Source organism: Nicotiana tabacum, chromosome 7, assembly GCF_000715075.1.
Source record: "Nicotiana tabacum cultivar K326 chromosome 7, ASM71507v2, whole genome shotgun sequence".
Lineage (NCBI taxonomy): Eukaryota > Viridiplantae > Streptophyta > Magnoliopsida > Solanales > Solanaceae > Nicotiana > Nicotiana tabacum.
Genome location: NC_134086.1, coordinates 174,203,659 through 174,217,087, shown reverse-complemented (window position 1 = coordinate 174,217,087; position 13,429 = coordinate 174,203,659). Strand labels below are relative to the sequence as shown.

The following is a 13,429-nucleotide window of genomic DNA, read 5'->3' as shown; positions in this document are numbered from 1 at the left end:
AGTTCCAGCAAGTATACCGGTCCAACATAATATACTGGAGTTTGGAGCATCTGTGCTCCAGTCTCCAGTATATTATACTGGAGCCAGCAAAGTTTACCGGTCTAGCATAATATGCTGGAGGTCATACACAGGTGCACCGAACTCCAGTATATTATGTTGGACCGGTCTCTGTTGCAGCAAAATAGTGACTATTTTTCATTGACTTGGTAAACATTGGCTATTTTTGAATGACCAGTCCGAAAACTGGTTATCCGTGCTATTTTTACGCATTTAAGCCATTAAAAAGAAACTAATTATATTTGGCCCCGCGGCAAAAAATAATTACATCAGATACATAAAAAAATATTAGGCTACTTTTGTTACACCTTATTGTGTGTCTCCCTCGGCTTTTCAAACAAATCCGACCCTCCCAGGTAAAAGGAAAGAGCAAATAAAAGTACTAACATTACTAACGTTCACAAAATTAAGCTCAACCTAATAATTATTGTCAGCAATTTACTAATAAAAGTAATCGAATGATGACAATTATTTGAAATAGCTTCGAATTTTTGTTCATAGATATTTAAAATAATGTTCATGCATTTCGACGAATGCCTATGAAGATAGTTAAAAATGTAATTCTTGATATTTATATGTCATGACCAATCAGATTTGGGAAAAGAATTAGGTCTCGCATAGGAGTGGCAAATCGGTGGTGTAGGCTGGTCAAGATGGGCCGACTCATTAAATGAGTCATTGCCAAACCTTGCCCAAAGTTCACTCAGGGTAAGATGGTCTGAGTCAAGATGAGCTAAACAAGACGAATTTTCAAAAATGACTATTGTTTAGTGGTTATTAACTTCTTATAGCTACCATATACATGATTACTTTCTGTAACTACCTTTTCAGTTGTTACGGTAATGTATTCGGTGTATTCGAGCTACTATATTCATAAATACAATAGCAAAAGTCAGCTAAAAAATATGGCAGTCCAGTTGTCAGCTGTTGTATTCATACCATGTATCCATGAATACAACATAATAATAGGTTTCTTCAGTTGTTTAATAATGGAAAGCTGCTAATTTAACGAGAGGGATATATACAGGGTTACCCATAAAAACCAAAATAATTACCCTGATTCTACCCATACAAAATAATTATGCGACCCTACCCATATAACGTTTCAGTATGTATATACTATTATAGTATATTGTTGCAGAATAACTATATACTCTATTATAGTATACTCCTACCGTATATTGTGATACAATAGCGGTATATTATTGGACAACTGTGTTTTAATTTAAATTTTTGCTGAAAAGTTGCATAGTATATCATTTCGGTATATATATATATACTATTATAGTATATTGTTGTAATATAACAGTATACTCTTACAATATAATGTGATATAGTAGTGGTATACTGTTGGATAAATATGTTTTATTCAAGTTCCAGCTGAATATTGCATATTATTACAATATATCATTTTGTTAGTTTTTTTTTTAAAAAAAAATATTTTATTTTATTTTATTTTTTCTCTGTCATTATATTGTGTATCATATAAGAAGTCCTAATAACAATAATTCTTAGAGTTAGTTAATCGCAGTATGTGGTTAGGAGCGGATGTAGCGTTTCGAATACGGGTTCAACTGAACCCGTAACTTGCGACACAAAGCATAGATTTATATGTAAAAACCTATTAAAATCTCAACAAGTATTAGATTTGAACTCATAATTTTAGTAATATAATAAGTTCAATATTAAAACTTTAAAAGTTGAACCCATTAAATTTAAATCTTGGGACCACCTATGTATATGATTGAAGAGTTAAATCTTGATCTATGAATGCAGGAAAAAATAAAAATACAAAGAGGCTCTTGAAGCCTTCAAACAAAAGCACATACTTTGAAAGATTAATAGCGTGCAGGAAAAATATGAGAAGAAAAACACAAAAAGACATAAAGTAATTAATGGGAGAAAGGAAGAAAGTAATCAATAGGAGAAAGAGAATGGCAAGGAAAAGTTAGCATAAATAGGAAAAGACTGGAGAGAGAAAATACAAAAAGACAGAGTAATTAATGGGGAAAGGGCAATGTCAGTAGAAAGTCGGGTAAATATTTTGGATCGCATGGGTATATTATGTAAAAAGTTTTGAGTGAGTAATTATTTTGGCCCAAATGGATATTTTGTGTAGATTTCCCAATTTAACGGAATACACTCCTAATATAACTCACGCAAATCAATTATAACACACAACATTATCAATCCAATTAATGAGAAGATTTATCAAATGCTAAACACCAAAAAATAGAGCATTCTTTAGAGTTTCAGTCCCTCTCTTTTCTGATATAGTTCGAGTTTTTTTTCCTGACATTGTTCGAGATTCTGCTCGGAATCGATACAAGTATCTACATAAGTATTTTGAAGTTCGATTTTCTATATATGAATATATCATGTATTTATGCCGGATACAACCTATAATAGTAACCTACTGCCTGCATATTTCATAATAAACATATTGCTTGTATTCTGTTATATCAAACAGTTGTATTCAATATATTCAAGTTTATCTTTGTATTCACAATATTTTATTTATTCCTAATACATGGTATTACTGCTTTATTGAGTATATTTCATTGGTTGTATCCATTGATTTTCTATTTGTATTGAGAGTATTTTACTGTATTTCATTGTATTGTTATTTTAAATACAGATGGATACAGTTAGATTGAAATGCATATGAATATAGTAAGATTGAATTCATAACTAGTTGATGAATAATATCAAAATAATAGAACTAACATTGTATTTAAAAATATTGTTGTATGAACTCAAATACATATAAATACATCGGAATATAACACTAAATCACTGTACAAAATAAAAATAATTGTACGTCTTATCAAATACATCTAAATACAAGAAGAGAAAATCATTGTACAGACTAAAAATTAATGTACGTGAACCCGAATACATATAAATACATCTACAGTTAGGGTCATTGCGTATTTTTGTTCTCCTTTCGGCTTCAATGGTTGCTGATGAACCTGCAAATACATTTTCATTATTATATGCGAATGGTTTAAGCCATTTCTCCAAACCTAATCCTAATCTCATTAGCCGCTGGCACCCTCTCCTTTGTCCTTTCCTCTTCCATGTCAACATTCAAAATCAATTCAGCTATGAACAAATCATGTCCGCTCCACTTTGGGAAAAGATACAACTCATATCAGAAACTTTGATCAAGACATTTTGAAACTCATGTTAACATAGATGAAATCCAGCAAATCTACTTTAGGGTTAGAACAATCTAGAGAGAGAACCTGTAAATAAAGAAGAATCGTGGTTCAACAATGGGGAAGACAATGACGTTGTGAGAGAGAGAGAGAGATCGCGTACAGAAAAATAAGATACTGTGCGGTGATTTTGGGAAAGAATAAACTGAAAGAATGAGAGAGAAAAATAAGAGATATCGTATTTAATGGCTTAATGGTAGGAAGTGACCACAAATACATAGTTTGCTATAAAAACTAAAAGGTAACTATAGAAAATAATATTTTAAAAGGGTTTTTATTTATAATAAATAGGGTGTAAATCTTTGCTATATGAGGTAAAATTTCGGCTAAAGAATGAGTTGTAATCCAATCCGTCCAAATTAACGCAAATCTTTGCAATATTCTTAACTTTTAAACAAGCATATATAAAATTTAACTTGTTTTGAAATAAATGTCAATTCATGCCAAAAAATTTCTTTCCTCATTTTGGATTTAAAATTTTATTTGATAGTTCTTCATCTTATAATATTAACAAATAGCAGAATAATAAAAAAACAGTAAATTAGAACTTTTCATTCACTCCAACCCACCTCCCACCACTCTACTCTAAATAAAAATATTATTTGGATTACTTTCTTTTAATATTGTAGATAGACTCTCGCAACGGATTTTACTTTATATAGGTAAGTTGAATAAGCTGGTTATTATGCGTTAATTAGGAGTTATTACATATCTAGTCCAATTAGAGTATGGTCAACTACAAACTAACTAATCTAGTTACAACTGGATAAATATAAAATCTTTGTTTAGATTGTTTTAACAGTAAAGAGTTGACAATCATAGTAACATAAATTCAAAATTACTACTCTATAGTCCTGATTAATTATGTAAAAGGAAAAAAAGAAAGGAAAAGAAATGGGAAAACGTAGGGGGAATAGAAAATGACAAATAGTGAAAAGGGGAACAAAGCACAAAATATATCAATTTGAAAAGAAGATAATAGTAAAAATTCTCCGTTCGTCGGCAGGCCCATTTGAGTGAAGTAAGAGCACAGATCCGATCGTAATTTCTCCTCTACCCGTCCTCTTCAAGACTCAATCTCCTCACTGCTTTTCAGCAAAGGTACTTTTTGTATTTTTTTCAAATGTTCGTTCGTCATTCTCTAGCCCTAATTTTTCTATTAACCCGAATAGCTAACATGGACTGCCACACATTTATGTAAAATTTCCATTTTATTGTCGTATCATATGGCGATTTTTGTTTTATTGTATTAATTTCCAGTTTCGGATCTGATTCTTATTATTGTTTGAATATATATTTTCCTTTTTTTTTTGTTTAGTAATGATTTTTTAATGTGAGCTTAGCTCTGGGTATCTTTATGATTAGGATAAATAAGAATGTGTTAATTGTTATTTTCTTTGCGTTGTTTGTAATTCTTAGTAATTTACAGCTGGGTTCCATTGGACCGAATGAACTTGACTTTAATGTTATTAATGGAGGATTATAGGGTACTCCCTCCAGTCCAAAATAAGTGATTTTTCCAAATTTCAAGAATGAATTAATTATTTTTTTCCTACATTGCCCTTGGAGTAATTAATGTTGGAGTATGTGTTAGGAATATTTATGTGAAGAGATAATAAAGGTTAATATGGTCAATTTTATTGCTAATTAATGTTAAAAGGTAAATTTCTTAATATGTGTGAAAACAACCAAAAAATCACTTATTTTGGACCGGAGGTATCAAATTATGATGGGGTGAGTCACTTCAAGTCCCAACTCCCCAAAGTTTGCTTTGGTCAACGTTGAAATCAATCATCACTTTTCCATTTTATATTGTTTTTTTCTTTTAATTCTAGCTATACAATTGATTTACTAAAAGATAATTGCATGATAAAATGAAACTATATCCTACATTTTAAGTGAATTTCCCCCCCCCCCTTTCACAAAACTATGATGGGTTGTGACTACTATCTGAAGTTGAACTCACGTTATCTTTGGATCTTTGGGTTGTGACTGAAGTTGAACCCACTTTATCTTAAATAAGTACATCACCAACTCAAGCTCGCCTAGTTTGGACGGATTTGGCAGGTTACACATGTCTGGGTCAGAATTGATCCCCCCATAGGGGATTCTAGATGTTTCATCTGATCTTGCAAACTTCTTTTCCTTCTTGACTTGCATTTCAACTACCATTGAACGGGAATACATGTGATTTCTATGGGTTTTGTTTTAGCCTGTCACTTTGCCAGCAACAGTTTATTTTATTTTAAAGTGTGACAGTTGGGTGCCTTTTAATGAATTCATGGAGGGTGTTGCAACTTTCTAGTAATAAGAAGGTGGTATCGTTGTTCATGTGTCAATGATTGATATCACGGTGTGTGGTATGAGCGATCAGCCTTTTTACTAGTGTTAATTTCCTAGTGTCTAAGCATTTATAGAAAATTCGAAGTCCTAACTCCTCTTTTTCCTAACTTGAGTAAGTAGGGCACTCAGTTGGCAATGTATATCTAACTGTTTCTAGCACAATGTCTTGCTTGTGTTAATCTTATTGCATTGTTTTATGGAACTTCTAGGGTTGTGAAGTTGAGTTTTTATGGAGGTTGATGGTGCCTCAGCGGCTGCAGCATTGAACAAACAGAGGCTTGAACTTTCAAAACTTTTCCAATACTATTTAGATAAAACTACTCCTCATGCTACATATAGGTGGATTGGAACTTTTGTCTTAGCATTGCTTTATGCTCTGCGGGTTTATTATGTTCAAGGATTCTATGTTGTTACCTACGGTTTGGGCATCTATATACTCAATTTGCTGATCGGTTTCCTGTCACCTCTTGTTGACCCTGAGTCGGAACCTTCAGACGGACCTTTGTTGCCAACTAAAGGTTCAGATGAATTCAAGCCTTTCATACGTCGCCTCCCGGAATTCAAGTTCTGGTAATAGTTTCTACTTTATGTGGTTTTTGCCTTGCTAATTTCAAAGGAGAAAGTGTTGTCATCTCTCCATTTTGTATTTTGTATCAGAATCACTTCAATTTGCTTTATCTCGTTGTGAAATGTTTCTATTGGTCAACTTTGAATTCTATTTATTGATGCATTAGAACCTCATCGCATATGTGCATTTGAAGTAACTCTTAATTGATTTGCCTTTTGTCAATTATAACAGTCACCATTGTACTTATTTTGTCCCTTGGAGCTTTTAGTATTTGACATGGCAGCACGAACATCTTCGTTATACCTCGAAACAGCACCATGACCGTATATTTAGCTGTTTCTAAATTCTGCCCATCATATTCAACATTTATGTTGTACCTTGCATTATGGTTCTGTTTATACAAATTCTTTTTCATTATTGCTAAGTTGCTGCACCATATCTGTATTTCAAAGATCTCGTAAGTAGTAGCACCTGAGTTCCATTTTCCCTGGGCAACAAGGTCTTGGATATTTTAATTAATTTTCACCGGTTAAAGTGTACTGGCCTATGATATGATTTTTGATGAATGTGTCTGTCCTATGTATAAGAGTATCGGCACTTCAGGAATCAGGAGATTGCAGATTGGTACTAAACCCTTTCAAAGAAATATTTACCCAGGTCTGTCATGGTTGTTAAAGAGAATATCGAGCCTAGCGCCTACAGCTATTTATCCTTTTTTTCTTTTGGCTCTTGCTTATTTGTAATCTTTTGCCTATTACTTTGATTTCTTCCGTTTGGTGGTCCTTTAGAAGGTCTTCCACCACCTCAAAATTAACATGGTGTGTCATTTATGTCCCTTGTGCATGAATTTCCTGTTGTGAAACACTGCACTTTTTTGCATAAGACCTTGTGCTGGCTTATTTTTTGCATGTAAGAAACAGGACTTGAAGAAAGGAGAAGATTTGTTTTTCCTCCAGTAGGTCATTATCAGACAGGCCTGAATAAATACCAGAATTCATTTAGCCGATCCCAGCCAGCCTTATTAGAAGGTAGTGGTTAGGGTGTGAAGCTGCCCCGTATCTTTGTTATGTAGTCAACATAGAATAGAAGAGGTTTTATGCATGTTTTAGGCCGTTTATAGTACTTTCTTGAACCTTTTGGTTGTAGCAGCAATATAAACTGTTTCTTTATTTTTTTCAGGTATGCCATAACAAAGGCTTTCTGTGTGGCATTTGTGATGACTTTCTTCTCCCTTTTTGATGTTCCTGTGTTCTGGCCTATATTGTTGTGCTACTGGATTGTTCTTTTTGTCCTTACCATGAGACGACAAATTATGCACATGATTAAATACAGATACATCCCATTCAACCTTGGAAAGCAGGTAATCTCAGTAGCTAAGAGTAGTTTTATCTCTCAACTTGCATACGAGCTGCTGATGCAGGCAACTTTAGGTTACTATTCTCATTTTGAGGAAGTGTTTAATATTGTTTCTTTTGTTATTGCAACAGAAATATTCTGGGAAAAGGCCATCAACAAGTGGCAGCAGCCCAAGGGCCGACTGAACTTTTGCCGGTTTTGGAGAAAGTGGAGAAGGAAGAAGAAGAAGAAGAAAAGAACAAGATGGATTGCTGCCTATCATTTGGCTAATGTGATTTGTACTTACATTGAACTCTGACCCAAAAACAGAGAAACGATTGTAGTTTGTTAGCGTTCTTTAATTGTTTTCTTTTCCAGTTTTCTTGATCATCTCTGGTAACATTAGTTTAATTTTTGGATGTAGAGAACCAGAGTTATTGCTTTGTTTGCAGTAGAAGCTATGTATCGGAGAAGGATCTTTTTTAGTCACTAGCATTGGCATATAAAACTTACATCCCTTAGTAACCTGTATTTTATGCATCCACCCTCTGTTGGTTGTCCAAGATCCAAGTCAGTGTACCACTTGAGTTACTTGTATAGTGTTTCTAGTATTTTGTGAGGCGGCTTCATTACTTTTGTTTTGTCTTGTTGAGGCTATTGCATCTGATTGAGCCATATTCATCTCAACAACAATTACGCCTCAATTCCAAATGAAACTATACGAATTCTCATTGTTCATGTTATTCCATTTAAGCTCATCTAAATCCAGCATGCATTCTTTTACATTGAGTCTCTTGCTCAGTTTGAAGGCCATTTATTGCAAGAGATAAGCATTTAAAAGGGCAATGTAAAATTTTATAGAAGCTACGAATAATGTAACTTTTGTTATATATAACATAAGAAAAGTGGCATAAAGTCTAGAAAAAATAAAAGAAGCTGCACGTTAACAATAAAACAAGAGAGAAACTTTCAGAGGTAAAAATTGCACGGGGCGCTTTATTTGGTCGCCCCATTTAACCTATACTCATTTTTTAAAAAAGTTTTAACTTGTACCCACTTTTTAAACAACTTCAGCCCCCTTTCTCTTCCTCCTTCATTTTCTTCTTCTTCTTCTTCTTCTTCTTCTTCTTCTTCTTCTTCTTCTTCTTCTTCTTCTTCTTCTTCTTCTTCTTCTTCTTCTTCTGCTGTTGGTGCTGTTATGAAACTTCAGTTCATGGGATGATTGTCATAAGTATGTTTATCAGATTATTTAAAACAAATTATAAATAATTACGTAAGTTAGTAGATAATAATTTTGTGAATATTTCCACGTAGGGGAAGTTTAAGGTCACACTTAGTAATTCTTTTCGTGATAATTCTGTTCTTTTCACGTTATTGTTTCCAAAATTTATGATTTAGATATTGTTGGTAATCTGATTATTTATCTAGTAGGTTAGAAAACTTTTTCAAAAACTTCAGCTTATATAGCGTTGAAGTTTTTACAAATGAACTAAATAAGCTGCTGAAGTTTTTGAAAAAGCTTTATGACAAAACTAATGAATCCATGACAAAAAAAACTTCAGCTTATTTAGTGCTGAAGTTTTTATAAATGAACTAAATAACTTTAGCATCTTCTGCTGAAATTTTTGAAAAAGCTTAATGACAAAACTAATGAATCCATGACAAAAAAACTTCAGCTTATTTAGTGCTGAAGTTTTTATAAATGAACTAAATAACTTCAGCATTTTCTGCTCAAGTTTTTGAAAAAGCTTAATGACAAAACTAATGAATCCAGGACAAAAAAACTTCAGCTTATTTAGTGCAATTACAAACAAAAACTTCAGCAAATGGAGAACAAAACTTCGGCTACTATGCTTAAGTTCAGCAATTACAAACAAAAACTTCAGCAAATAGAGAACAAAACTTCAGCTACTATGCTTAAGTTCATCAATTACAAACAAAAACTTCAGCAAATAGAGAACAAAACTTCAGCTGCTATGCTTAAGTTCAGCAATTACAAACAAAAACTTCAGCACACTTGGTTCAGCAATTTTTGCTACTTCAAGCCCGTCTACTAGAATGCTGAAGTTTTGCGTGATTGCCTTTACTACTTCAGCCCCATATGCTGAAGTTACGCGAAAAAATTTGCAAAGCGGACACAAGTTAAAACGTGATCCAAAAAGCGGGTATAGATGCAAATGCCCCTTTCAGAGGGAGTAAAAAAAGTTAAAAATTTAAATGAAGCATAGGAGAAGCTGCAAAAAAAAAAAAAAAAACAATGAATAATCTGGTTTTGCAAAACGTTTCTTTTCAATAAAATCCATCCAGAAGTAATCCAGTACAAGAACCTTATATGCGCCAAAGTCCAACAGAAAATATCATGAGCCAAGAATCCTAGATATTTGTCAACATGTCAATCTATTTTCTAGATTTGTGTATGATGTATTACAGTATGACATGAATTTATATTCCATATCCCTTATAATGGATCAGTAGGACTTAAACTTTTAGCTATAAATCATAGCATGTTACAAAATGTGTGGCAGAATGAAACTATTTGGCCAAGCTTACTTTGAACCTCCAAAAGTTAAGCTTGCTCCCTAAATTTCTTGTATATATCACCTCTATAGAACTTTCTTGTTCTAAGAACCAAAATGTATGATACAATACACCCTACAAAACTTGCTGCAGCAATTATCAGAAAAGAAAGCCTATAACACTCGATACCGATGCACGTCAAATGGTCCCCAGGCTTCCTTAAAAGTCCCAAGGCTTCCATTTGCTTCAAAGCTTCCTTGTCATAAAAATGACCAACCAATCTAACATTGAATACATAAGCTCCAATTGGGCTAGCTGCGCCGCCAAAATTGAGCAATGTAGCATAGTGTTTAAGGCCAAAAAGTTCAGATATGATTGAAAATATCAATGGTGCCATAGCTCCAAAGCAAAAACCAAGTATAGCCAATGCGACTTCAAGAAAACTTGGAACTCCCATTGCTATAAGAATATGGCCAAAGCAAGATAGAAGAAGCACCAAAGTAAGCATCAACGGACGAGGGACTTTATACTTTGTCAAGAAAATCTCAGAGACAAAGCCAGAAACTACTCTTCCAAGATAGCCCCATATACTCACTAGTGAAGTAAATGTTGCAATACTGGTGTTAGGATATCCTAAAGCCTTACCAATTTGGCCTATGTTATCGATAGCTGTCAACGTTCCACCAGCTCCAAAGATAGTAGTAATAAACAAAATCAACATATCAACGCTCAAAAGTGCTTGCAAAATTGTATAATCTTCACCTCTCTCAGGTGGCTTAAAAATGTTCTTGAACCATGAAACTCCTTTTCCCTGATTTCTTGAAAGTAACTTCACTTGTTCTGTTCCTTTCAACGGTACAGACTCATCAAATACTAGTTTCCTACTCTTCCCGAGTTTTAATTCCTCTCTGATTACAATAACTATAGGCGCAAATAGCAAAAGTAGCACGATACAAGAACTCAATCTATACTCAACCAAACTAAAGGCTATACTATTCTGCAAAATAGTGATCATCAACAGAAATCCAGCTAGACCAAGTGATATATAAAGAAGTTGATAGAAAATCTTGACCTCATTTTCTTGACGATTAATGACTTTCATAACCCTAACATATTTAAGCAAAATGCAGCAAACAAATGGAGGAAGCCAAGCAATAAGCAAGACTAAATATTTCCCATCATTTCCATAAAATGCATGAAACAATTGTGTTATAATTGCACCACTTAAACCAACAAAACCCTTTAATAATCCAATTACAATTCCCCTACTTTCAGGGAAATTCTTGACACAAGTAACTAAAGCACCAGTATTAGTAAAAGTCTGAGAATTAGCACCGATCATTAAACATAAACACATTTGCCAAACCTGTGGTTTGACTAATTCATCACCGTTGACTGCTAACCACAAGTAAATGTACCCTGAAAAATTCATCACTGATCCAATTAAAAGAACAACCCAAGGCGGACAAACTTCATTAATTAACCCAGCTATAATTCCTACGTTAGCACCAACATCCTTAAAAAAGCTCAGTAAATTTAAGGTTGTTTGGTCATAACCCAATGAAGATTTGACATGTTGTGAATAAAGACCAAATAAGTAAGTGCCACCAGAAACTGACAAGATCAAGATTGAAGCGAAAACTGTGAACCATCGGCCGTTGAGAATGTTGTGGGGGCCTAAGTTTTTACCCCAATTTCTCAAACTGAAATCTGCCGTCATCAGTTTTAAACACTCCGTCAGATCGGACAAGCTTTTTTTCTGAGTTTCCGATCTTGGGCTCAGCTGGTACTTCGTCAACGGCTTTGAGGTTTCCAATTTTCATGGGAGGTTTAATATTTATACATTAGAAAATGTAAGAAAAACTTTACTTTTCTTTATATTCTTTTAATTAAATGGTAATCCGATGCATTAACCTTCCACTATGCGCGGGTCCGAAGAAGAACCGGACAATAATTATCTATTATACGCCGCCTTATCCTACATTTTTGCAAGATACTGCTTGTGACCTCCTAGTCACATGACAACAACTTTACCAATTACGCAAATGCTCCTCTTCTATTTTTAATCAAGGTTTAAAATAAATCTATTGATAAACATTAATTGATACTAATAAAAATTTACTTATACAGTGTATTTACACTAAATTATAATACTAAGTTACTATGGTTAAGTTATAAATTAAGGTCATGATTAAGGTAACTAATTATGATTTAATGATAAAATGTGCGAATAAATTTTTATCATTTGGGTACTTGATAAAAAGAAAAAACTAGTATTAGTGGTTAAATTACACATATTTTTTTTTATTTTATACTTTCTGTATGGTATAACTTAAATCCTTTATATGCTGATAGTAAGTTTTTATTTTATACTATCAGATTACTTAAATGTAATCGGTAACCATTTATGGTAAGTGTTGGTTGGTACATAATTTGGGAAGTATGGTAAACAGGTAAAGTAAGTTGTCAAAATCCATATAGAGACAATTTGTTTTACAACATTTTACTAAATAAAGTTCAAATCTTTTTTATTTGGTTTAGGTTTATGTAATGACTGTATAAATATTTTTCAACTATTAATAGCTTTAGAAGGCAAATTATATACTTATAACTGTGTATAGAAAATTTGATTTGTCAATTTGGATAAACTACTTTATTGATATAGGGTGGCAACTCATGATAAGGAATTTGTATCTCCTATAGCAAAGGTTAATACCGTATTTATTTTAAATAAATACTATTAAAAAAAAATTATATTCTATAGATACCTTTAAATGTTTATAGCAAAATATCTAATTTTGGTTACCTCATATCCCTAAACCACTAAATACGCTATTCAGTTACACTATTTTCTCTCTCTCTCTCTACTTGGATACATGTCATTCTCTTCCCCCATTTCCTGAAAACACGATGCTCAATCTCAAAATTCCTCTCACCCACATCACCTACCACTAGTCACAAACAGTGATTTTGCCTTCTCTTCCTCTGATAAGCTACTGAGAATGGGTATATTAAAGATTTAATTAATTGAAACTCATTATTCCTGAAGAATCTATCGATGGCCTAGGTTCTTACTTTAACCGTGTTGGTTCTTATATTCCTCTTTTTCTCATTCAATATTCTAAGATGCAATATCAAAAACGATATGCTACGTCTTGCCACGATTTTTGCTCGGCTACTGTACAGGATGCGTGGGAACAGTGAGATTCAAGGTTTTTGCTCGACGACGAATTTGCCGGAAATTAGGGTTTGTTCTTGAACAAAGACGATAGAGTTTGTTCTTCAACGTATCACGCTGTATTTTCATGTATTTCATTGTATTCATTGTCTTTTTGTTCATTGTAATTCAATGTATCTCGCTGTATTCCATATATTTCATTGTATTCAT

General features: G+C 33.2%; 2 protein-coding genes across 2 annotated transcripts; one reads left to right on the top strand and one right to left on the bottom strand.

The window, feature by feature from the left end:
- Positions 1-4,167: 4,167 nt before the first annotated feature.
- LOC107801836 (protein RER1A) lies at positions 4,168-8,013 on the top strand. The gene is made up of 4 exons (XM_016625234.2): positions 4,168-4,379; positions 5,831-6,191; positions 7,369-7,549; positions 7,677-8,013. The coding sequence occupies exons 2-4, from the start codon at positions 5,851-5,853 to the stop codon at positions 7,728-7,730; spliced, it is 576 nt and encodes a 191-aa protein (XP_016480720.1). The 5' UTR covers positions 4,168-4,379; positions 5,831-5,850; the 3' UTR covers positions 7,731-8,013.
- A 380-nt stretch (positions 8,014-8,393) lies between these two features.
- LOC107801837 (protein NUCLEAR FUSION DEFECTIVE 4-like) lies at positions 8,394-11,870 on the bottom strand. The gene has a single exon (XM_016625235.2). The coding sequence runs from the start codon at positions 11,759-11,761 to the stop codon at positions 10,091-10,093; it is 1,671 nt and encodes a 556-aa protein (XP_016480721.1). The 5' UTR covers positions 11,762-11,870; the 3' UTR covers positions 8,394-10,090.
- Between the last annotated feature and the right edge of the window lie 1,559 nt (positions 11,871-13,429).

Bases quoted from the DNA above. Each gene is read 5' to 3' on its own strand.
- LOC107801836 (XM_016625234.2), top strand. From the start codon at position 5,851: ATGGAGGTTGATGGTGCCTCAGCGGCTGCAGCATTGAACAAACAGAGG. The intron at 6,192-7,368 runs GTAATAGTTTCT...TATTTTTTTCAG, and splicing joins CTCCCGGAATTCAAGTTCTG to GTATGCCATAACAAAGGCTT. The intron at 7,550-7,676 runs GTAATCTCAGTA...TTATTGCAACAG, and splicing joins CATTCAACCTTGGAAAGCAG to AAATATTCTGGGAAAAGGCC.
- LOC107801837 (XM_016625235.2), bottom strand. From the start codon at position 11,761: ATGACGGCAGATTTCAGTTTGAGAAATTGGGGTAAAAACTTAGGCCCC.